Here is a 26,116-nt window from a genome sequence, read left to right on the forward strand (position 1 = left end):
ATGCGTTGGCAGAAAAAAAGTCTAAGAGAGGTAGCAGGTCAGGAAAATAGTTGATTGCATCATGAAAGAGGTTATTGGTTTATTTCCAAAACCTGAGGGGCATTCAGGGCGCTGTTGAGGAAAGAAGGAATATCTGAAACTCTCAATACTTTGTGTCTGAAAAATTTTTGGAACCTCCGGTTACAATCCATCTAAACTCTGTCTCAGCTAGGAGAAATGGAAAGCAATTTTTGCTATGCTTTCAGCTGATCTGAAAGACTCAATCCAGAGAGATTTTCATGAATTATATATTCATATTGGTAAAGACTGTTTTGAACACACATCCAGAGGCTTGATCTCAACAATAGGAAGTAGCAGATTTTGGCCTAAGCCAGTGGTTTTCAAACCATTCTCGAAACCTACCAGATAGTACTCTATGATCTGACTTGGGTGCGTCCAATAAGGGAGATGAGCAGAATGTGAAGGGTAGGCTTCTGAAGTAGTTTGTGGACCCCAGTTTTAAACATATGTCTGACTTACAGAGACATCAGAGCAAAAGAGGCCATTGGCAATTCTGGTGGGACTCAAAACCACAACCAGGGAACTTATCTATTCGCATCCTAGATGTCCAAAGTTCTATCCATTGCACCACAGATCCAAAAAATGACACACTTCAAGGAAGTATTGCATGCGCAGCACTTCTTAGTTTTTCCAGTTTTGTGCAGTTACACACTGTTCGGCATGCAAATACTTTCTTATGTGAAAAGCTTAAGAACTCCCATATCCGGTGGCATAGGCACTGCTGGGAGTTGAACCCAGGATCTCCTGTTTACGAGACAGGCACTTTGACCAGCTAAGCCACAGCGCCAGCTGCAAAAGTGCTGTGAAATTTGTCGGTAAAACAAGTCTAAAAGAGGTAGCACATCAAGAAAATAGTTGATTACGTCATGAAAGAGGTCCCTCAGAGTTAAGAGGATTGTTTCCAAAACATGAGGGGCTTTCAGGCCTCAAAGGAATGTCTGAACTCATTTCATTTTGGCTCTACACTCTCGATACTCATGGCTAAAATGTTTCCTGAGCTTTCTTCTAATATGAAACGGCAAAATCTGTCTGGCAAAGACGTCTATGCAAAGGGACACCATTCGTGACTCTGGTGGGACCCAAAAACCAACATCCTTTTTAAAGCCTTCATTTGCAACCGAGAAGTACAGAATGTCTTTCCTGCCGAGACTTTTACATCTGAAAAGTTTGAATGACTACTCCCTAGAAGCCACAGATCAGGCACTGCTGGGTTTCGAACCCAGGATCTCCTGTTTACTAGACAGGCGCTTTGACCAACTAAGCCACAGCGCCAGGTACTGTCCATGGTTCGATGCCTTTGTATACAAAGTTTAAAAGAGGTTGCTCGTCAGGAGAATAGCTGATTACATCATGAATAGGTCCCTTTGAAGTTAGAGGATTATTTCCAAAACCTGAAAGGTGTGCAGGCTTCTGTTCAGGGACGAGGGAATATATCAAACCATTTCAATTTGGATCGAAACTCTCAGTACTCATGTCTCAAATGGTTTGGGAACCTCCAGTTACGATACATCTAAACGCTGTTTCAGCTGGGAGAAATTGTTTTTGTTGTTGCTAGGTAGGTGGCCAACAATAGGTAGTTGCAGATTAAGCCAGTGGATTTCAACCCATTGTTGTTATCACCCTTATTTAAATAGGTGACTTAAGCTAATTAGTAGAGCACTCTATGATCTGAGTTGGGTGAGTCCAATAAGGGAAATGAGCAGAACGTGAAGGGTATGCTTCTGAAGTAGTTTGTGGATCCCAGGTTTAAGCGTATGCTTGTCCAACACAAAGACATCTGAGCAAAAGAGGGTATGCCCGACTCTGGTGGGACTCGAACCCACAACCTTTGAATACCTCCATTCACAACCTAGAAGTCCAATGCGCTATCCATTGCGCCATAGAGCCACGAAAAGCCAGCCTTTAAGACGCTATTGCATGCACACGACTTCTTAGATTTCCACTTTTTGTGCAGATTCACACAGGTCAGCATGCAAATATTTCCATATGTAAAAAGTTTAAGTGAGCTGTGCCCACATCCTGTGGCACAGGCACTGCTGGGATTCGAACCCAGGATCTCCTGTTTACAAGACAGGCGCTTTGACCAACTAAGCCACAGCGCCACGTGCTAAACCTTTGACAATGCGTTGGCAGAAAAAAAGTCTAAGAGAGGTAGCAGGTCAGGAAAATAGTTGATTGCATCATGAAAGAGGTTATTGGTTTATTTCCAAAACCCGAGGGGCATTCAGGGCGCTGTTGAGGAAAGAAGGAATATCTGAAACTCTCAATACTTTGTGTCTGAAAAATTTTTGGAACCTCCGGTTACAATCCATCTAAACTCTGTCTCAGCTAGGAGAAATGGAAAGCAATTTTTGCTATGCTTTCAGCTGATCTGAAAGACTCAATCCAGAGAGATTTTCATGAATTATATATTCATATTGGTAAAGACTGTTTTGAACACACATCCAGAGGCTTGATCTCAACAATAGGAAGTAGCAGATTTTGGCCTAAGCCAGTGGTTTTCAAACCATTCTCGAAACCTACCAGATAGTACTCTATGATCTGACTTGGGTGCGTCCAATAAGGGAGATGAGCAGAATGTGAAGGGTAGGCTTCTGAAGTAGTTTGTGGACCCCAGTTTTAAACATGTCTGACTTACAGAGACATCAGAGCAAAAGAGGCCATTGGCAATTCTGGTGGGACTCAAAACCACAACCAGGGAACTTATCTATTCGCATCCTAGATGTCCAAAGTTCTATCCATTGCACCACAGATCCAAAAAATGACACACTTCAAGGAAGTATTGCATGCGCAGCACTTCTTAGTTTTTCCAGTTTTGTGCAGTTACACACTGTTCGGCATGCAAATACTTTCTAATGTGAAAAGCTTAAGAACTCCCATATCCTGTGGCATAGGCACTGCTGGGAGTTGAACCCAGGATCTCCTGTTTACGAGACAGGCGCTTTGACCAGCTAAGCCACAGCGCCAGTTGCAAAAGTGCTGTGAAATTTGTCGGTAAAACAAGTCTAAAAGAGGTAGCACATCAAGAAAATAGTTGATTACGTCATGAAAGAGGTCCCTCAGAGTTAAGAGGATTGTTTCCAAAACATGAGGGGCTTTCAGGCTTCAAGGAAATGTCTGAACTCATTTCATTTTGGCTCTACACTCTCGATACTCATGGCTAAAATGTTTCCTGAGCTTTCTTCTAATATGAAACGGCAAAATCTGTCTGGCAAAGACGTCTATGCAAAGGGACACCATTCGTGACTCTGGTGGGACCCAAAAACCAACATCCTTTTTAAAGCCTTCATTTGCAACCGAGAAGTACAGAATGTCTTTCCTGCCGAGACTTTTACATCTGAAAAGTTTGAATGACTACTCCCTAGAAGCCACAGATCAGGCACTGCTGGGATTCGAACCCAGGATCTCCTGTTTACTAGACAGGCGCTTTGACCAACTAAGCCACAGCGCCAGGTACTGTCCATGGTTCGATGCCTTTGTATACAAAGTTTAAAAGAGGTTGCTCGTCAGGAGAATAGCTGATTACATCATGAATAGGTCCCTTTGAAGTTAGAGGATTATTTCCAAAACCTGAAAGGTGTGCAGGCTTCTGTTCAGGGACGAGGGAATATATCAAACCATTTCAATTTGGATCGAAACTCTCAGTACTCATGTCTCAAATGGTTTGGGAACCTCCAGTTACGATACATCTAAACGCTGTTTCAGCTGGGAGAAATTGTTTTTGTTGTTGCTAGGTAGGTGGCCAACAATAGGTAGTTGCAGATTAAGCCAGTGGATTTCAACCCATTGTTGTTATCACCCTTATTTAAATAGGTGACTTAAGCTAATTAGTAGAGCACTCTATGATCTGAGTTGGGTGAGTCCAATAAGGGAAATGAGCAGAACGTGAAGGGTATGCTTCTGAAGTAGTTTGTGGATCCCAGGTTTAAGCGTATGCTTGTCCAACACAAAGACATCTGAGCAAAAGAGGGTATGCCCGACTCTGGTGGGACTCGAACCCACAACCTTTGAATACCTCCATTCACAACCTAGAAGTCCAATGCGCTATCCATTGCGCCACAGAGCCACGAAAAGCCAGCCTTTAAGACGCTATTGCATGCACACGACTTCTTAGATTTCCACTTTTTGTGCAGATTCACACAGGTCAGCATGCAAATATTTCCATATGTAAAAAGTTTAAGTGAGCTGTGCCCACATCCTGTGGCACAGGCACTGCTGGGATTCGAACCCAGGATCTCCTGTTTACAAGACAGGCGCTTTGACCAACTAAGCCACAGCGCCACGTGCTAAACCTTTGACAATGCGTTGGCAGAAAAAAAGTCTAAGAGAGGTAGCAGGTCAGGAAAATAGTTGATTGCATCATGAAAGAGGTTATTGGTTTATTTCCAAAACCCGAGGGGCATTCAGGGCGCTGTTGAGGAAAGAAGGAATATCTGAAACTCTCAATACTTTGTGTCTGAAAGATTTTTGGAACCTCCGGTTACAATCCATCTAAACTCTGTCTCAGCTAGGAGAAATGGAAAGCAATTTTTGCTATGCTTTCAGCTGATCTGAAAGACTCAATCCAGAGAGATTTTCATGAATTATATATTCATATTGGTAAAGACTGTTTTGAACACACATCCAGAGGCTTGATCTCAACAATAGGAAGTAGCAGATTTTGGCCTAAGCCAGTGGTTTTCAAACCATTCTCGAAACCTACCAGATAGTACTCTATGATCTGACTTGGGTGCGTCCAATAAGGGAGATGAGCAGAATGTGAAGGGTAGGCTTCTGAAGTAGTTTGTGGACCCCAGTTTTAAACATGTCTGACTTACAGAGACATCAGAGCAAAAGAGGCCATTGGCAATTCTGGTGGGACTCAAAACCACAACCAGGGAACTTATCTATTCGCATCCTAGATGTCCAAAGTTCTATCCATTGCACCACAGATCCAAAAAATGACACACTTCAAGGAAGTATTGCATGCGCAGCACTTCTTAGTTTTTCCAGTTTTGTGCAGTTACACACTGTTCGGCATGCAAATACTTTCTAATGTGAAAAGCTTAAGAACTCCCATATCCTGTGGCATAGGCACTGCTGGGAGTTGAACCCAGGATCTCCTGTTTACGAGACAGGCGCTTTGACCAGCTAAGCCACAGCGCCAGTTGCAAAAGTGCTGTGAAATTTGTCGGTAAAACAAGTCTAAAAGAGGTAGCACATCAAGAAAATAGTTGATTACGTCATGAAAGAGGTCCCTCAGAGTTAAGAGGATTGTTTCCAAAACATGAGGGGCTTTCAGGCTTCAAGGAAATGTCTGAACTCATTTCATTTTGGCTCTACACTCTCGATACTCATGGCTAAAATGTTTCCTGAGCTTTCTTCTAATATGAAACGGCAAAATCTGTCTGGCAAAGACGTCTATGCAAAGGGACACCATTCGTGACTCTGGTGGGACCCAAAAACCAACATCCTTTTAAAAGCCTTCATTTGCAACCGAGAAGTACAGAATGTCTTTCCTGCCGAGACTTTTACATCTGAAAAGTTTGAATGACTACTCCCTAGAAGCCACAGATCAGGCACTGCTGGGATTCGAACCCAGGATCTCCTGTTTACTAGACAGGCGCTTTGACCAACTAAGCCACAGCGCCAGGTACTGTCCATGGTTCGATGCCTTTGTATACAAAGTTTAAAAGAGGTTGCTCGTCAGGAGAATAGCTGATTACATATAGCTGATTACATCATGAATAGGTCCCTTTGAAGTTAGAGGATTATTTCCAAAACCTGAAAGGTGTGCAGGCTTCTGTTCAGGGACGAGGGAATATATCAAACCATTTCAATTTGGATCGAAACTCTCAGTACTCATGTCTCAAATGGTTTGGGAACCTCCAGTTACGATACATCTAAACGCTGTTTCAGCTGGGAGAAATTGTTTTTGTTGTTGCTAGGTAGGTGGCCAACAATAGGTAGTTGCAGATTAAGCCAGTGGATTTCAACCCATTGTTGTTATCACCCTTATTTAAATAGGTGACTTAAGCTAATTAGTAGAGCACTCTATGATCTGAGTTGGGTGAGTCCAATAAGGGAAATGAGCAGAACGTGAAGGGTATGCTTCTGAAGTAGTTTGTGGATCCCAGGTTTAAGCGTATGCTTGTCCAACACAAAGACATCTGAGCAAAAGAGGGTATGCCCGACTCTGGTGGGACTCGAACCCACAACCTTTGAATACCTCCATTCACAACCTAGAAGTCCAATGCGCTATCCATTGCGCCACAGAGCCACGAAAAGCCAGCCTTTAAGACGCTATTGCATGCACACGACTTCTTAGATTTCCACTTTTTGTGCAGATTCACACAGGTCAGCATGCAAATATTTCCATATGTAAAAAGTTTAAGTGAGCTGTGCCCACATCCTGTGGCACAGGCACTGCTGGGATTCGAACCCAGGATCTCCTGTTTACAAGACAGGCGCTTTGACCAACTAAGCCACAGCGCCACGTGCTAAACCTTTGACAATGCGTTGGCAGAAAAAAAGTCTAAGAGAGGTAGCAGGTCAGGAAAATAGTTGATTGCATCATGAAAGAGGTTATTGGTTTATTTCCAAAACCCGAGGGGCATTCAGGGCGCTGTTGAGGAAAGAAGGAATATCTGAAACTCTCAATACTTTGTGTCTGAAAATTTTTTGGAACCTCCGGTTACAATCCATCTAAACTCTGTCTCAGCTAGGAGAAATGGAAAGCAATTTTTGCTATGCTTTCAGCTGATCTGAAAGACTCAATCCAGAGAGATTTTCATGAATTATATATTCATATTGGTAAAGACTGTTTTGAACACACATCCAGAGGCTTGATCTCAACAATAGGAAGTAGCAGATTTTGGCCTAAGCCAGTGGTTTTCAAACCATTCTCGAAACCTACCAGATAGTACTCTATGATCTGACTTGGGTGCGTCCAATAAGGGAGATGAGCAGAATGTGAAGGGTAGGCTTCTGAAGTAGTTTGTGGACCCCAGTTTTAAACATGTCTGACTTACAGAGACATCAGAGCAAAAGAGGCCATTGGCAATTCTGGTGGGACTCAAAACCACAACCAGGGAACTTATCTATTCGCATCCTAGATGTCCAAAGTTCTATCCATTGCACCACAGATCCAAAAAATGACACACTTCAAGGAAGTATTGCATGCGCAGCACTTCTTAGTTTTTCCAGTTTTGTGCAGTTACACACTGTTCGGCATGCAAATACTTTCTAATGTGAAAAGCTTAAGAACTCCCATATCCTGTGGCATAGGCACTGCTGGGAGTTGAACCCAGGATCTCCTGTTTACGAGACAGGCGCTTTGACCAGCTAAGCCACAGCGCCAGTTGCAAAAGTGCTGTGAAATTTGTCGGTAAAACAAGTCTAAAAGAGGTAGCACATCAAGAAAATAGTTGATTACGTCATGAAAGAGGTCCCTCAGAGTTAAGAGGATTGTTTCCAAAACATGAGGGGCTTTCAGGCTTCAAGGAAATGTCTGAACTCATTTCATTTTGGCTCTACACTCTCGATACTCATGGCTAAAATGTTTCCTGAGCTTTCTTCTAATATGAAACGGCAAAATCTGTCTGGCAAAGACGTCTATGCAAAGGGACACCATTCGTGACTCTGGTGGGACCCAAAAACCAACATCCTTTTTAAAGCCTTCATTTGCAACCGAGAAGTACAGAATGTCTTTCCTGCCGAGACTTTTACATCTGAAAAGTTTGAATGACTACTCCCTAGAAGCCACAGATCAGGCACTGCTGGGATTCGAACCCAGGATCTCCTGTTTACTAGACAGGCGCTTTGACCAACTAAGCCACAGCGCCAGGTACTGTCCATGGTTCGATGCCTTTGTATACAAAGTTTAAAAGAGGTTGCTCGTCAGGAGAATAGCTGATTACATCATGAATAGGTCCCTTTGAAGTTAGAGGATTATTTCCAAAACCTGAAAGGTGTGCAGGCTTCTGTTCAGGGACGAGGGAATATATCAAACCATTTCAATTTGGATCGAAACTCTCAGTACTCATGTCTCAAATGGTTTGGGAACCTCCAGTTACGATACATCTAAACGCTGTTTCAGCTGGGAGAAATTGTTTTTGTTGTTGCTAGGTAGGTGGCCAACAATAGGTAGTTGCAGATTAAGCCAGTGGATTTCAACCCATTGTTGTTATCACCCTTATTTAAATAGGTGACTTAAGCTAATTAGTAGAGCACTCTATGATCTGAGTTGGGTGAGTCCAATAAGGGAAATGAGCAGAACGTGAAGGGTATGCTTCTGAAGTAGTTTGTGGATCCCAGGTTTAAGCGTATGCTTGTCCAACACAAAGACATCTGAGCAAAAGAGGGTATGCCCGACTCTGGTGGGACTCGAACCCACAACCTTTGAATACCTCCATTCACAACCTAGAAGTCCAATGCGCTATCCATTGCGCCACAGAGCCACGAAAAGCCAGCCTTTAAGACGCTATTGCATGCACACGACTTCTTAGATTTCCACTTTTTGTGCAGATTCACACAGGTCAGCATGCAAATATTTCCATATGTAAAAAGTTTAAGTGAGCTGTGCCCACATCCTGTGGCACAGGCACTGCTGGGATTCGAACCCAGGATCTCCTGTTTACAAGACAGGCGCTTTGACCAACTAAGCCACAGCGCCACGTGCTAAACCTTTGACAATGCGTTGGCAGAAAAAAAGTCTAAGAGAGGTAGCAGGTCAGGAAAATAGTTGATTGCATCATGAAAGAGGTTATTGGTTTATTTCCAAAACCCGAGGGGCATTCAGGGCGCTGTTGAGGAAAGAAGGAATATCTGAAACTCTCAATACTTTGTGTCTGAAAGATTTTTGGAACCTCCGGTTACAATCCATCTAAACTCTGTCTCAGCTAGGAGAAATGGAAAGCAATTTTTGCTATGCTTTCAGCTGATCTGAAAGACTCAATCCAGAGAGATTTTCATGAATTATATATTCATATTGGTAAAGACTGTTTTGAACACACATCCAGAGGCTTGATCTCAACAATAGGAAGTAGCAGATTTTGGCCTAAGCCAGTGGTTTTCAAACCATTCTCGAAACCTACCAGATAGTACTCTATGATCTGACTTGGGTGCGTCCAATAAGGGAGATGAGCAGAATGTGAAGGGTAGGCTTCTGAAGTAGTTTGTGGACCCCAGTTTTAAACATGTCTGACTTACAGAGACATCAGAGCAAAAGAGGCCATTGGCAATTCTGGTGGGACTCAAAACCACAACCAGGGAACTTATCTATTCGCATCCTAGATGTCCAAAGTTCTATCCATTGCACCACAGATCCAAAAAATGACACACTTCAAGGAAGTATTGCATGCGCAGCACTTCTTAGTTTTTCCAGTTTTGTGCAGTTACACACTGTTCGGCATGCAAATACTTTCTAATGTGAAAAGCTTAAGAACTCCCATATCCTGTGGCATAGGCACTGCTGGGAGTTGAACCCAGGATCTCCTGTTTACGAGACAGGCGCTTTGACCAGCTAAGCCACAGCGCCAGTTGCAAAAGTGCTGTGAAATTTGTCGGTAAAACAAGTCTAAAAGAGGTAGCACATCAAGAAAATAGTTGATTACGTCATGAAAGAGGTCCCTCAGAGTTAAGAGGATTGTTTCCAAAACATGAGGGGCTTTCAGGCTTCAAGGAAATGTCTGAACTCATTTCATTTTGGCTCTACACTCTCGATACTCATGGCTAAAATGTTTCCTGAGCTTTCTTCTAATATGAAACGGCAAAATCTGTCTGGCAAAGACGTCTATGCAAAGGGACACCATTCGTGACTCTGGTGGGACCCAAAAACCAACATCCTTTTAAAAGCCTTCATTTGCAACCGAGAAGTACAGAATGTCTTTCCTGCCGAGACTTTTACATCTGAAAAGTTTGAATGACTACTCCCTAGAAGCCACAGATCAGGCACTGCTGGGATTCGAACCCAGGATCTCCTGTTTACTAGACAGGCGCTTTGACCAACTAAGCCACAGCGCCAGGTACTGTCCATGGTTCGATGCCTTTGTATACAAAGTTTAAAAGAGGTTGCTCGTCAGGAGAATAGCTGATTACATATAGCTGATTACATCATGAATAGGTCCCTTTGAAGTTAGAGGATTATTTCCAAAACCTGAAAGGTGTGCAGGCTTCTGTTCAGGGACGAGGGAATATATCAAACCATTTCAATTTGGATCGAAACTCTCAGTACTCATGTCTCAAATGGTTTGGGAACCTCCAGTTACGATACATCTAAACGCTGTTTCAGCTGGGAGAAATTGTTTTTGTTGTTGCTAGGTAGGTGGCCAACAATAGGTAGTTGCAGATTAAGCCAGTGGATTTCAACCCATTGTTGTTATCACCCTTATTTAAATAGGTGACTTAAGCTAATTAGTAGAGCACTCTATGATCTGAGTTGGGTGAGTCCAATAAGGGAAATGAGCAGAACGTGAAGGGTATGCTTCTGAAGTAGTTTGTGGATCCCAGGTTTAAGCGTATGCTTGTCCAACACAAAGACATCTGAGCAAAAGAGGGTATGCCCGACTCTGGTGGGACTCGAACCCACAACCTTTGAATACCTCCATTCACAACCTAGAAGTCCAATGCGCTATCCATTGCGCCACAGAGCCACGAAAAGCCAGCCTTTAAGACGCTATTGCATGCACACGACTTCTTAGATTTCCACTTTTTGTGCAGATTCACACAGGTCAGCATGCAAATATTTCCATATGTAAAAAGTTTAAGTGAGCTGTGCCCACATCCTGTGGCACAGGCACTGCTGGGATTCGAACCCAGGATCTCCTGTTTACAAGACAGGCGCTTTGACCAACTAAGCCACAGCGCCACGTGCTAAACCTTTGACAATGCGTTGGCAGAAAAAAAGTCTAAGAGAGGTAGCAGGTCAGGAAAATGGTTGATTGCATCATGAAAGAGGTTATTGGTTTATTTCCAAAACCCGAGGGGCATTCAGGGCGCTGTTGAGGAAAGAAGGAATATCTGAAACTCTCAATACTTTGTGTCTGAAAATTTTTTGGAACCTCCGGTTACAATCCATCTAAACTCTGTCTCAGCTAGGAGAAATGGAAAGCAATTTTTGCTATGCTTTCAGCTGATCTGAAAGACTCAATCCAGAGAGATTTTCATGAATTATATATTCATATTGGTAAAGACTGTTTTGAACACACATCCAGAGGCTTGATCTCAACAATAGGAAGTAGCAGATTTTGGCCTAAGCCAGTGGTTTTCAAACCATTCTCGAAACCTACCAGATAGTACTCTATGATCTGACTTGGGTGCGTCCAATAAGGGAGATGAGCAGAATGTGAAGGGTAGGCTTCTGAAGTAGTTTGTGGACCCCAGTTTTAAACATATGTCTGACTTACAGAGACATCAGAGCAAAAGAGGCCATTGGCAATTCTGGTGGGACTCAAAACCACAACCAGGGAACTTATCTATTCGCATCCTAGATGTCCAAAGTTCTATCCATTGCACCACAGATCCAAAAAATGACACACTTCAAGGAAGTATTGCATGCGCAGCACTTCTTAGTTTTTCCAGTTTTGTGCAGTTACACACTGTTCGGCATGCAAATACTTTCTTATGTGAAAAGCTTAAGAACTCCCATATCCTGTGGCATAGGCACTGCTGGGAGTTGAACCCAGGATCTCCTGTTTACGAGACAGGCGCTTTGACCAGCTAAGCCACAGCGCCAGTTGCAAAAGTGCTGTGAAATTTGTCAGTAAAACAAGTCTAAAAGAGGTAGCACATCAAGAAAATAGTTGATTACGTCATGAAAGAGGTCCCTCAGAGTTAAGAGGATTGTTTCCAAAACATGAGGGGCTTTCAGGCCTCAAGGAAATGTCTGAACTCATTTCATTTTGGCTCTACACTCTCGATACTCATGGCTAAAATGTTTCCTGAGCTTTCTTCTAATATGAAACGGCAAAATCTGTCTGGCAAAGACGTCTATGCAAAGGGACACCATTCGTGACTCTGGTGGGACCCAAAAACCAACATCCTTTTAAAAGCCTTCATTTGCAACCGAGAAGTACAGAATGTCTTTCCTGCCGAGACTTTTACATCTGAAAAGTTTGAATGACTACTCCCTAGAAGCCACAGATCAGGCACTGCTGGGATTCGAACCCAGGATCTCCTGTTTACTAGACAGGCGCTTTGACCAACTAAGCCACAGCGCCAGGTACTGTCCCTGGTTCGATGCCTTTGTATACAAAGTTTAAAAGAGGTTGCTCGTCAGGAGAATAGCTGATTACATCATGAATAGGTCCCTTTGAAGTTAGAGGATTATTTCCAAAACCTGAAAGGTGTGCAGGCTTCTGTTCAGGGACGAGGGAATATATCAAACCATTTCAATTTGGATCGAAACTCTCAGTACTCATGTCTCAAATGGTTTGGGAACCTCCAGTTACGATACATCTAAACGCTGTTTCAGCTGGGAGAAATTGTTTTTGTTGTTGCTAGGTAGGTGGCCAACAATAGGTAGTTGCAGATTAAGCCAGTGGATTTCAACCCATTCTTGTTATCACCCTTATTTAAATAGGTGACTTAAGCTAATTAGTAGAGCACTCTATGATCTGAGTTGGGTGAGTCCAATAAGGGAAATGAGCAGAACGTGAAGGGTATGCTTCTGAAGTAGTTTGTGGATCCCAGGTTTAAGCGTATGCTTGTCCAACACAAAGACATCTGAGCAAAAGAGGGTATGCCCGACTCTGGTGGGACTCGAACCCACAACCTTTGAATACCTCCATTCACAACCTAGAAGTCGAATGCGCTATCCATTGCGCCACAGAGCCACGAAAAGCCAGCCTTTAAGACGCTATTGCATGCACACGACTTCTTAGATTTCCACTTTTTGTGCAGATTCACACAGGTCAGCATGCAAATATTTCCATATGTAAAAAGTTTAAGTGAGCTGTGCCCACATCCTGTGGCACAGGCACTGCTGGGATTCGAACCCAGGATCTCCTGTTTACAAGACAGGCGCTTTGACCAACTAAGCCACAGCGCCACGTGCTAAACCTTTGACAATGCGTTGGCAGAAAAAAAGTCTAAGAGAGGTAGCAGGTCAGGAAAATAGTTGATTGCATCATGAAAGAGGTTATTGGTTTATTTCCAAAACCCGAGGGGCATTCAGGGCGCTGTTGAGGAAAGAAGGAATATCTGAAACTCTCTGTAATGTTTGTATAAAGCAACTGAGCTTCTCAAAGGTTGAGCTTTATTAACATTAAACTTTCGACTGCCAAACACCATGTGATTCTCTTATAAAACTAACAGACTCGAGTTCTTCCTCGGATGTCTGCAACTTAACTCCTAGAAAACACTAGGTCTCCACCTAATGGATTAAAGACGTATTACCTCTAACAACAATATAAACTGTTTTATATCACATCACCCTTCCTTATGAGTTATTTAACAAATGTAACATTGAACTGTGAAATTACATTAGTCAGAAAACAACATTTGTTTTACGTTTATTTTTTTCTTTTATTTTTTACGAATGTCTTTCTTTATCTTACAAAGTCCTTGTATCTCTTAGGAGTTGTAACACTTCGTCCAGACCTTGTTTGCACTCTTTTTGGTGAACTAACTGTAGTGTGACTGGAACCAGACTCAGGCAGATCAGTTCCTGGTTGTTCATACTGCACTGGACTGTTTGGGATATTATCAGGCTCAGTTGCAAGTTGATTTTGACCATGAACTTCATTTTGCCTCTGAGTTTGTTGAACTGAAGTAGATGCTGGTTCAGTGTCACTGACTGTAGGCATCAGGTGTCGTCGATTTCGTCGAAGTACTCCAGTTTCAGATTGAACGAGGTAAGACCGTGGTGATTCACACTTTTTGAGAATAGTCCCAGATCTTATCCAACCTCTTTCCGCATCCAGCTTGACTGCAACAGAAGTTCCAAGGTGGAATCTCTGGTAATGTTCTAACCCCGTTTCTTTGGTTGTAATACCATTTTGTCTTTTGATCAGTCTTTCTCACTAGACGCAGATCGGGCCATTCTGGCCGCAGGTGTGACTCCAACGTGGGAATGTTTTAGCTGTCTGTACAGCCCTTTCAGCTTCTCCGTTTGACTGGGCGTAAAAAGGGCTTGAAGTAATGTGTTGAAAATCATAGTCTCTAGCAAAGTCTTTGAAAGCACTGCAGCTAAACTGTGGGCCATTGTCAGTAAAGAGAACATTGGGACAACCCCATCGTGCAAACATGTTCTTTAAGCAAGCACGTGTTGTTTCGCCTGATAAGTTTTGAAGGTGAGCAATGTCAATATATCTTGAAAAATAGTCCAGGACTACTAAGCAATGTTGCTTATTCACCTCACAGATATCAGCACCGATTCTCTCCCATGGACGGTCTGGCAGTGGAGTGGTTAGAAGTGGCTCCTTCCTTTGGGTAGGTCTTGAGTCCAGACAGTCCTTGCAGTTGTTAACTAGCTGCTGGATTTCCTGACTTAAGCCTGGCCACCACACACTACATCTGGCCCTCTCTCTACATTTCACAATGCCTTGGTGACCGCTGTGCAATCTTTGCAGTATGTCAGACCTCATATTTTGGGGAATTATGATCCTGTCATCATAAAGCAGTAGGTCTTGGAAAATTGACAAATGATGGCGTGCACTGTAGTATGATTTCAAAGCTTGAGGGACGTTAGCTGCATACCTGGGCCAGCCATCAGTCACATACTGCCTCACCTTTTGTAGCTCAAAATCCATCTCCATCTCTTTTTTCACAGATTCCAGTTTTGTGTGAGAATTTGGCCATGTACTGACTGTATTCTCATAGACTTCCACTTCTTGCACTAATTCAGAGACCTCTGATGAATTGGTTGGCTGAGGATGTCGTGAAAGCGTATCAGCGACCACCAGTTGTTTGCCAGGTACATATTGTGCAACAGGATTGTAACGCATCATCCGCAGCAACAGCCTTTGACATCTCAGAGGAACTGAATCAAGATCCTTTGCGTTAATCAGCGGAATTAGTGGCTTATGGTCGGTTTGCAGGATGAAACTTTCCAATCCATACAGAAACCGTGAGATTTTTTCACAGGACCACACAGCCGCCAGACACTCTTTTTCGATCTGGGCGTACCTTTTTTCTGCATCGGTCAGCACCCTGGAACAGAAAGCCACTGGTTTCAGCTGTCCATCATGGTCCTGCAGCAAAACGCCTCCCAGACCGTAGCTGCTCGCATCTGCGCTGACGACTGTGGGCTTTGTAACATCATAGAATGCTAGCACAGGAGCTTTTGTGATGTTTCACCTTTTTTTGAGATGTTTCACCTTTTCGAAGGCTTCCTCTTGTACAGTACCCCAGTACCATACCACATCTCGTTTCAACAGCTCGTTGAGAGGTCGAAGAACTTCTGAGAGATGAGGAACATACCTGCCCAGGTAATGAATCATTCCCAGCATTCTCCGTAGATCTGAGACGTTCTTTGGCTTTTCAAGGTGAGTGATAGCTTCGATTTTGGCTGTGTCTGGGCGAATGCCCTCTTTGTCTATGACATGTCCCAGGTACCTGAGTTGACTCTGGCGTAACAGGCATTTTTCCGTGTTCAGCTTGAGACCAGCCCGGTCAATGGCTTCCAAAGCTTTCTGCAGTCGCTGCTCATGTTCCTCTGGAGTGTTGCTAAATACTAAAATATCATCCATGAAAACTGCAACTCCTTCAAGGTCTTTGAGAATTACAGACATTTCCCGTTGGAAGATTTCGAGTGCGCTGGTGATCCCGAACGGTAGCCTGCGGAAAAAATATCTTCCAAAAGGAGTAATGAACGTTGTCAGTTTAGCACAGTCTATATCCAGTGGAAGCAGCCAGAAGCCACTAGCTGCATCGAGAAGTGAGAAAACTTCGGCATGTGCCAGCCTTGGAAGGATGTCATCAATTGTAGGCAGCACAAATTTCTCTCTTTTTACAGCTTTATTTAGTTGTTTTAGATCAACACAAATTCGTATTTGCCCTGTCTTCTTTGGAACGGCCACCATAGGGGCGCACCACTCAGTAGGTTCAGTGATCTCCTCAACAACTCCACATTGTACCATTCTCTCAAGTTCCGCTTTGACTTTTGGGAGTAAGGGCACGGACACCCGTCTTGCAGTGTGCACACTGTATGGTACAGCATCCTCCTTCAGGCAGATTTTAATGGGTTTTGTCTTTACTAGTCCCAGTTCAGAAAAGTAAATGGGTTGGATTAAATGGCTCTTCTAGCCTCTTAACTAAGCCCATTTCACTTGCAGCATCGCGACCAAGGAGATTGTTGACATGGGGACCAGTCACCACAAATGCCTCTAAAATATACTGCTCATCTTTAAAGGTAATTTTAGCTCTAAACTGACCTTTGCATTGCAATGTTCCCCCTGGGCTTTCAAGTTTCACATTGACTTTGTAAAGTTTTGGCTTGTACTTCAAAACTGAAAAGGTTTTCTCAGAAATTACGCTTATATCAGCGCCTGTGTCAATTTTAAAGTTTATGTCTGTGCCCTGAATTGGGAGTGTGACAATCCAAGCTCCACTTTTATTATCAATGTGAGTTAACTCACCCAGGAAATGTGTTACACTGCTGCCCTCTTGTGGTCTGCTGACATCATGAACTTCTCGTGTTCTACAAACTACAGCGAAATGTCCCTTTTTCCTGCATTTGCGACACTCAGCACTTTTTGCTGGACAAATTTCACCTTTTCCTCGATTTCTGCCACACCTTTTACATCTCCAGTCAGAAACATGCTCAGTCTGGTTTCGGTTTGAGCCACGGTGCTGTCTGCCTCTCTCACTTTGGTGGAATTTTCCTCTCGCGCCGGCCACCTCGCTGATTTGAGCACTGACGCTGGCAGCCTGTTCATTAACGTGTCCACAGACTTGTTCAGACTGTCTCACGAGCTCTACGGCATTCCTGAGTGTCAATTCGGGTATTAATTGAAGCTTTTCTGACAGCTTTCGGTCCTGAATCCCGATCACAAGCCTATCACGAATATTTTCATCTTTAGCAGCACCAAAGTCACATGTGTTTGCTAGCTCGTGGAGGCTTCGAATATACTCTTCGGCCATTTCACCTGGCTTTTGAGCCCTCGTGTGGAAACGTGCGCGCTCGTGAATAACATTAACTTTGGGTACAAAGTAGTCATCGAGCTTCTTGATCACAGTTTCATAGTTCTCTCGTTCTTCCTCCCCAAACGTAAATGTCTGATACACTTGTTCAGCTTCTTTTCCCAGTGAACAAAGCAGTGTACAGACCTGGACTTCAGCCTCTTCTTTATCAAGTTTAGTGGCGATCCTGTAGCGTCAAAATCTCTGACGCCATTCTGGCCATCGTTCGGGGTGACCAAAATCAAAACTGTCCGGGGGCTGGAACTTTGCCATGGTGTTAACAGCGCTCCACTTCTGACACCATGTAATGTTTGAATAAAGCAACTGAGCTTCTCAAAGGTTGAGCTTTATTAACATTAAACTTTCGACTGCCAAACACCATGTGATTCTCTTATAAAACTAACAGACTCGAGTTCTTCCTCGGATGTCTGCAACTTAACTCCTAGAAAACACTAGGTCTCCACCTAATGGATTAAAGACGTATTACCTCTAACAACAATATAAACTGTTTTATATCACACTCTCAATACTTTGTGTCTGAAATTTTTTTGAAACCTCTGGTTACAATCCATCTAAACTCTGTCTACATCCAGAGGCTTGATCTCAACAATTGGAAGTAGCAGATTTTGGCCTAAGCCAGTGGTTTTCAAACTATTCTCGAAACCTACCAGATGCCTTACATTTTCCTTATCTTCCTTATTTCAAAAAGCTGAATTGAGCTAATTAGTAGAGTACTCTATGATCTGACTTGGGTGTGTCCAATAAGGGAGATGAGCAGAATGTGAAGGGTAGGCTTCTGAAGTAGTTTGTGGACCCCAGTTTTAAACATATGTCTGACTTACAGAGACATCAGAGCAAAAGAGGCCATTGGCAATTCTGGTGGGACTCAAAACCACAACCAGGGAATTTATCTATTCGCATCCTAGATGTCCAAAGATCTATCCATTGCACCACAGATCCAAAAAATGACACACTTCAAGGAAGTATTGCATGCGCAGCACTTCTTAGTTTTTCCAGTTTTGTGCAGTTACACACTGTTCGGCATGCAAATACTTTCTTATGTGAAAAGCTTAAGAACTCCCATATCCTGTGGCATAGGCACTGCTGGGATTTGAACCCAGGATCTCCTGTTTACAAGACAGGTGCTTTGACTAGCTAAGCCACAGCGCCAGTTGCAAAAGTGCTGTGAAATTTGTCGGTAAAACAAGTCTAAAAGAGGTAGCACATCAAGAAAATAGTTGATTACGTCATTAAAGAGGTCCCTTAGAGTTAAGAGGATTGTTTCCAAAACATGAGGGGCTTTCAGGCCTCAAGGGAATGTCTGAACTCATTTCGTTTTGGCTCTACACTCGATACTCATGCCTAAAATGTTTCCTGAGCTTTCTTCTAATATGAAACGGCAAAATCTGTCTGGCAAAGACGTCTATGCAAAGGGACACCATTCGTGACTCTGGTGGGACCCAAAAACCAACAACCCTTTAAAAGCCTTCATTTGCAACCGAGAAGTCCAGATTGTCTTTCCTGCCGAGACTTTTACATCTGAAGAGGTTGAATGACTACTCCCTAGAAGCCACAGATCAGGCACTGCTGGGATTCGAACCCAGGATCTCCTGTTTACGAGACAGGCGCTTTGACCAGCTAAGCCACAGCGCCAGTTGCAAAAGTGCTGTGAAATTTGACGGTAAAACAAGTCTAAAAGAGGTAACACATCAAGAAAATAGTTGATTACGTCATGAAAGAGGTCCCTCAGAGTTAAGAGGATTGTTTCCAAAACATGAGGGGCTTTCAGGCCTCAAGGGAATGTCTGAACTCATTTCATTTTGGCTCTACACTCTCGATACTCATGCCTAAAATATTTCCTGAGCTTTCTTCTAATATGAAACAGCAAAATCTGTCTGCCAAAGACGTCTATGCAAAGGGACACCATTCGTGACTCTGGTGGGACCCAAAAAACATTTATCTAAATACAGAGTTTTAGACTTATCATCTTCAGATTTTAAATATAACATGGTCAGACATGTGGCTTTAGCTGCAGTGCAGTTCTAGATTGATACAGTGCCAACTTCAATTTTATTTTCATGAAGATTTTTCATAAAAATAAATTTCTAATAACTTTACAAACCTGTAACCTGTTAACCTGCAACGTCACTTTTGAAAAAATCCCCAGAAATGTCATACCCAAACTGAAACGGATACAGTTCATGAACCCTTTGCACTAAAAGCACAAGTATGATCTCATTTGAAAGCTTACACCTGGTACACCTTCACCTGATGTAGAATTAATTATTGTCAATATGAAAAAAAATGTTATAAATAGCTTCAAAGTTTTGTAAAGTTATTAGAAATGTATTTTTATAAAAAATCTTAATGAAAATTAAATTGAAGTTGGCACTGTATCAATCTAGAACTGCACTACAGCTAAAGCCACATGTCTGACCATGTTATATTTAAAATCTGAAGACAATAAGTCTAAAACTCAAGATCATGTCATTGACTTTATTTTGATTAGACTCTAAAATGCAAACTTGTGTTTATTGTCATCTATTAGCATCTATTCAGTCTATTGTCTCTGTTGTTTTGTGGTGCAAACGAGCCCCATTCAGTGTCAGTCTCCCCTGCACACATTCACACATCTCCAGCCTGGTTTATGGCCCTAAATATGCCTTTCTTTTGTCTGCATTATAATTACTAACGACTGGCTATTCACGCTGTTTCAATCCCTCATTTCTTGTATCAAAGTTCCCACTTCACATTTGAAACTGTATCAAATGCCTTTCTTGAATAAAGAAACATTTCAGTAAGCATTCCTATTTAGAAAAATTCATAAAAATAACAGCTAGATGGCAGGTGCACCTGAGCTAGCTAGCATGTTAGCTTAGCACACCATCAATACACGACAATTTATGAGATTAAAACCATGTTTGTGCTCCAAACTTACTTTATAGCGCAAGTCGAGTGTTTTAAATATCCTTTCTGAGATCTGATTTGGCTTCAGAAAAAAAAAATCGGACAGAAAATATATTATTTTATAGTATACTGTCACATGGTTATGGTTCTTCTTCGTGTGTTCCATATATGGATAAAACTGTGCATATGGCGCCCTCCGGCTGCTGTATGGATTGAAAACACAGAACATCAGAGTGTCCAGAGCTCATGATTACATCGACGCATTTGGGTATAAATTCAATAAATATTATTCCTGTCTATAGAAATCTGATGTAAACCTATGAGAATATATATAAATATTTCTCCAAATCTGCAAAATTTTGAGCCAAAAGCCCTGAGGGACGTTGTTTTGTCAAGCGCTGTCATGACGACAGCACGGGAGTTTTTTTCTGAATGGACGCGGCTGACGCTCATAATTCATATTAAAGGTATCGACTCATTTTTTCATTACATAACTCCTGACACAAATTAAGACATAACTGTCACTATAAGTTTCTCAGAATACAATAGTGGTCAAATACTGAAACTTGAGTCTTATATCTTTTTAATGATGTATAGTTTGTCAAGGTAATAATATTAAATCTGATAGTAACTTTGAACTATATATAAATAAAAAAAAAACGCTTCAGTGCGCCGACGCTTTTATAAATTTTAAATTAGTTAGAAATTAGTAAATGTGACCAAATATTTGTAAACTGAACATAATTAGCTTCATTTAGATAGGAAACGCATTAAAATTTGAAAAGAAAAAGAGCAGCATCTCCAGATGTATTTTTGACCAAATGATGGGCTGATGAGCATATAAACATGCAAGATTTATTATTTTTTACTTAAAAGAAGACTCTTTTGACCATCAAGCCTGTATTTACTTGATCAGAAATACAGCATTATATTAAATAAATATAATTATATTACAGGCCAGTGAATGCTCTCATTATCTTCCTCGTCTGGAGATGCTGCTCTTTTTCTATTCAAATCTCAAGGTTTTTTTAATGTGTTTCCTATCTAAATGAAGCTCATTATGTTCAGTTTACAAATATTTGGTCACATTTACTCATTTCTAACTAATTTAAAATTGATAAAAGCATAATATATTTCTGAGGAATAAGAAGACAAACTCAGTTTGCCCTGCATGTAATGGGCCATTGACACCTTGATTGGGGCCTGTTTAATGCTGTGATCTGATTGGATGGTTTGAAAAAGACGCTGAGGCTTACCTGTGAATCATTGTTGCTTGTGGACACTGCTTAAAAATCTTTCAGCTGAGGACATCTTTGGTTTTGGAACTTTGATTTTCTTCATTTGATACCGTTGAAATGGAAGGACAAGCTGAAAAGAGGTAATGCTTGTGTTTTTGTGTTTAAATTGTTAAATTGTTTTGAGTTTAAATTGTTTTGAGTTTAAATTTGTGTTATTTCGATAATTATTTTATTCAAGAATAATCATTTGAGTTCAGAGGTCATTGTGCATGCTCCTAATTGTTCATTCAAAAACTGCCACCATTACAAGCATGGTGGCCAAACTCTTTGTTTGTGAAAACGTTTTTGAATCATCAGCATCTTTGTAAACTGAGCTTTATTCTGATTTTAACAAAAAAAAAAAAACATGATAAAAAGTTTGAGATTTGAGAGTTTCAAAGAAAAAATTAACAATGTAACAGAGTATTTGCCACTGCTTTTTCTTTATTGTACATTTTTGTATACAGTAAAACTGTCACACAGAACAGGCCAGTTACATTTGAATTGGGGTTTTTATCTAAGTACCTTTAACAGTAATGCTGTATTGTGGATACTGGTGTCTGTTCATTTTGTTGTCGGTCCAGATATCTAAAAAGTCTTAAAAATCTATAATCATTTACCAGATAAATATTATGTATTTTGGTATTTTCTGAAGAGATCAATTACATTTCAATCACCCTTTGCCAATTGTGTATAGTGGTGTATGTTACACAAAGCTTTAATGGTGTGCAGATCTAGAAAAAAAAGTGAAAGAATTCATATTTGCATCTTGGCTCTAAAAAAAATTATTTATAACCTCTTTTTTTTTTCTTTCATACAGTACATTCCACAGCAGAATTTACTTCCTCTGCCCTCACTGCAAGAAGGCTCCGCGGACCCTTCCAGGCCACCTTCGCACGGTGTGTATGGAGGGAAGATCTGAGAAGGACATCAGTGATACGGTCATTCAGGCAAAGAAAGAGATGGCCGAGTTCACCCACACCGGCCGCTTCTGGGAGTACCAGAGGATTCGGGAGATTTTGGGAGCGGCTGATCCTCTTTCCAGGTGTGTACCTTGCCTCACTGCCTCACTGCTTTGTCCTGTGGCAGTAATTGTACTCAATATTCCATCAAATGTGTGTGTATTCACTGTTTTTCTTTTCTTAGCTTGTTGGAGGAAATGGACAGGAAGGGATTGGTGGTGAGGAACATTCCTCCACTCCTTCCTGCGCCATCGTCGGTTCCTCACAGCTCCACGAGGGATGCTGAGGGTGAGCCAGCTGTGGAGCCAGAACCTGACGCAGAACCGGACGCCGCGTCTGAGACCAGCTCTGAGGAGTACTATCAGAGGTACAGTTTCACATCATCACATTCACAGAGAGCAGATGCAGAGATTGGACACGATTTCTCTTGAACACATACACAATCATTGACCACCTGGTTTATTTCATTTCAGTACTGGGGGACCGAGGTGGACCTCTGATGTACGCGTCGAAATGACCAGAAAAGGCCTTTACAGGAAGCACTCCATCGACCATCCGCTTCTCCAAGGATTCTTCCGTTTCCTGAGAGTGGACCTGGGGAACAGGAGAAGTAAACAAGAGGTTAGTGAAAAGAAGAGATACATTTAAATGTCACACACACACACACACACACACACAGAGAGAGAAAAATAAATAAATACATTTTAAGAAAAAAGAGGTTACACTATTTTAAGGTGTCATTGTTACAGTGTAATTATATATGTAAGTACTTAATATTAAGTAACTACATGTACTTTACTATTGGATTAGGGTAGGATTTGGTTGAGGTTTATTTGCATTTAGTTATGCATAATTTACGTACACGTGACATATGCAACAAAGACACTGTTAAATAAAGTGTTAGCAAAATGTAGTTTGGTTCTCATCCATAAACTGTGTGTTGTGGTCACGTTAACCTGTTTTACATTCAGCTCTGCAGATTTTAATGTCTAATGTATAATTACAGGTGGAATCTGTCTCCCGCTTCATGTTTTTTATGGACCCGAAAGAGCCAAGCCTGTCTTTCGTTAGAGAGGTGGAGAAGGTCAGAGAGTACTTCAACGTGCTCACCCAGACCCAGCTCTCCAAACAGACGGTGTTCAATTACTGGAAGAGTCTCAAGAGGTCAGTACTGTGTAACGTCACAAACACATCACGTAACTGTCAAATGATAAATATCGGATAGGCTGTCTTCTGGCTTTAACAATCATTTATTTCTCTCTCTTTAAGGTTCATGAAGTACACTGTCACTTCCACCGGCCTCCACACCAAGGACAAAAGTCTCTACACCGACTGCAGGGACTTCATTGATCCACTGGACGGCATACGAGCCGGTATGTCAAAAAAAGTCAACAAGGAGTTGACACAAAAAAGGTATTAAAAAAAATCACTCCTTCTTTATCTATTACATGGAAATCGCAGGTGAGCTCAACAGTACTATTTTATTTCTCAGGTACCATGGCTATGGAAAGGAGAAGCTGCCGGCGGACTGTGTGTCGATCCTGGATGTGGCTCGTGAGGACTTCCTGGCGGTTGTGGGGAAACTCCAGGGTCCAGGAGCCGTATCCGGGGAGGAGCTTGATAAGGACGAGCGCCTGCTGGTCCTCTACTATCTGGAGGCGGTCATTATGCTCAAGCTCCTCCAGCGGCCCGGTGTCGTCACTAACATGACCGTAAGTGTATTTTAGTAACCTTTTTTATTCATGATCTCTTGTGGTTCACAGATGTGTGTGTAGCTTTTGATTATTAGTGAGTGCTGTCATTGAATGTGCACGCCTGTGTGTTTGCAGGTCGAGGAATGGCAGGGGAGAACCAGCACACCGAACGGCGCTTGTGTGGCGGTCAAGGAGCATAAGATGGCAGCATCACAAGTAGCACAAGTTCCCCTGACCACTGACAAGGAACTTGTACGTTTGTATTCAAAATTACACTATAACTGTGTGTGTGTGTGTTTGTGTGTGTTTTAAATGTATTTATTTCTTTTTCCCAGTGGTTCAGCCTGTACTTTGACCAGATTCGGCCGGTGATGCTCCAGGGTCGCAGGTCAGGCGACGACACGACGACAGAGGGCCATTTTTTCATTTCCAGCTCCGGAAGGCCGATCCACAACCCCTGCAATGACCTTAAAAGAATCCATGCCAAGTAAGTACTATTTATGCATAGCTGTATGATTTTTTTAACTCAATCTAAAGTACACAAATGTGCCCGTGGTCCGCTTGTTATTCTGCATTCTAATGTTGGCCTGTGTTCTAGATACAGCCTTCCAGCAGTGTCCAGCGGTGACGCCAGGATGGCCTTCGAGACGGCTGCTGAGAACCTGCCGGAGGTGGAGCGCAATGCCGTGGCCCGGCTGCTGAGACACACTCCCGAGACTGCTGAGAAGCACTACCGGATGCGAACCCCGGCAGACGTTTTCCTAGCGCGGGGTCTGGTTCAGCAAATTGCTAAAAAAACACGGTAAGCAATCTGAAATCTAAAGAACAAGATGATTATTGTTTGTAATGTTGCAACAAAGCAGTCATTCATTGGCACTTTCTTTATTGTTTATTCATTGATCTTGTAGTAGTGGGTCTGCTGCGTCCACGAGCAGAGAGCAGAGGGTGGATGAACGGACAGCGTTCGAGTTGCTGGTCCAGTCTTGCCCTGTGACTGTCGACGGGCCTCCTCCGAAAAGGGCACGCAGACACCAGCTGTGTGCCGAGCACGAGCGTCACTGCTACGACCGCTGGCGCAGCGAGCAGCTCAAGCTCCGGGAACAGCGCATCCTTGGTAAGCATCCATATACACGTTTTGAAACAATAATATGTGTCAGGGATGGACAATTACTGAAATCTCATATAACATTGTCACCACAATGGCTAATGCTGCTCATGATTTCTCTTTATAGAACATTTTGGTCGCCATCAGCCGTCTGGGTCAGTGATCAACGCCTGGATGGACAAGCAGGGCTGGACGTCCAACCGTCTCCAGGCATCCCTTATACTGAGGCAGTGGGAGGCATGCGGGCAGTGAGGAATTCACCCTCAGAATTTCTCCAACTTGTATTCTACTTCCGCTGTGTTCGTTCTTTTTATTTTATTTTTTTATGTCTTGTTTTGGTTTATATGTACTTTTATACAAAATATTTGAGCCTCTCTTATATTGTTTATTGAAATCTGTATAATATATATATACGCTCAATAAAAAACTTTAAAATCAAGAATTTCTCCAACTCACTTTTTTTGGGAGGCTTTTTTAAAGAACATTTTAAAGAGGATCAACCTGTCACAATACTGAGAGCTTGCATATGGACTATCGATGTTTTATGTCACAGTTCTGGGAGCTTGCGTATGGACTATCAACATTGTCCATGTCAATGGAGCCCCAGTTGTGTCAAACATTGGTAAGGTCATGTAAAAGGAGCCTCAGTGTGAACATTGAAATGATTGACGCCTGTGAAGACACGACTCGACGCCTGTGAAGACACGACTCGACGCCTGTGAAGACACGACTCGACGCCTGTGAAGACACGACTCGACGCCTGTGATGAGATTAATCTCTCCTTTAGTTTTGTTATTGTATATAGTTCTCCTTACTTTGTTTTGTATGTTTCTTGTATATAGTTTTGTGTATTTCTGTTGTCCACTTTAATACATTTTATACATTTTTCATAAAATACAGTTGTGTTCGTTTAACTACAAAAAAACTTATTTCATTTACACACAGAAGCTCTTATAGTAAGTTTAGGCAACAGATTATATATTCTGTTGGTATCTAATAAAGATATGGATA

At 42.2% G+C, this 26,116-nt stretch overlaps 1 protein-coding gene across 1 annotated transcript; it reads left to right on the top strand.

Annotated features, from left to right (window-relative positions):
* Window positions 1-20,963: 20,963 nt before the first annotated feature.
* LOC306997433 (uncharacterized protein) lies at window positions 20,964-25,357 on the top strand (the record flags this gene model as incomplete). The annotated part of the gene is made up of 12 exons (XM_079610738.1): window positions 20,964-21,445; window positions 22,165-22,389; window positions 22,491-22,673; window positions 22,780-22,927; window positions 23,313-23,470; window positions 23,576-23,719; window positions 23,799-24,018; window positions 24,136-24,252; window positions 24,336-24,487; window positions 24,599-24,802; window positions 24,909-25,114; window positions 25,233-25,357. The coding sequence occupies exons 1-12, from the start codon at window positions 21,423-21,425 to the stop codon at window positions 25,355-25,357; spliced, it is 1,905 nt and encodes a 634-aa protein (XP_079466864.1). The 5' UTR covers window positions 20,964-21,422.
* Window positions 25,358-26,116: the final 759 nt, after the last annotated feature.

Source organism: Phoxinus phoxinus, assembly GCF_949152265.1.
Source record: "Phoxinus phoxinus genome assembly, chromosome: 4".
NCBI lineage: Eukaryota > Metazoa > Chordata > Actinopteri > Cypriniformes > Leuciscidae > Phoxinus > Phoxinus phoxinus.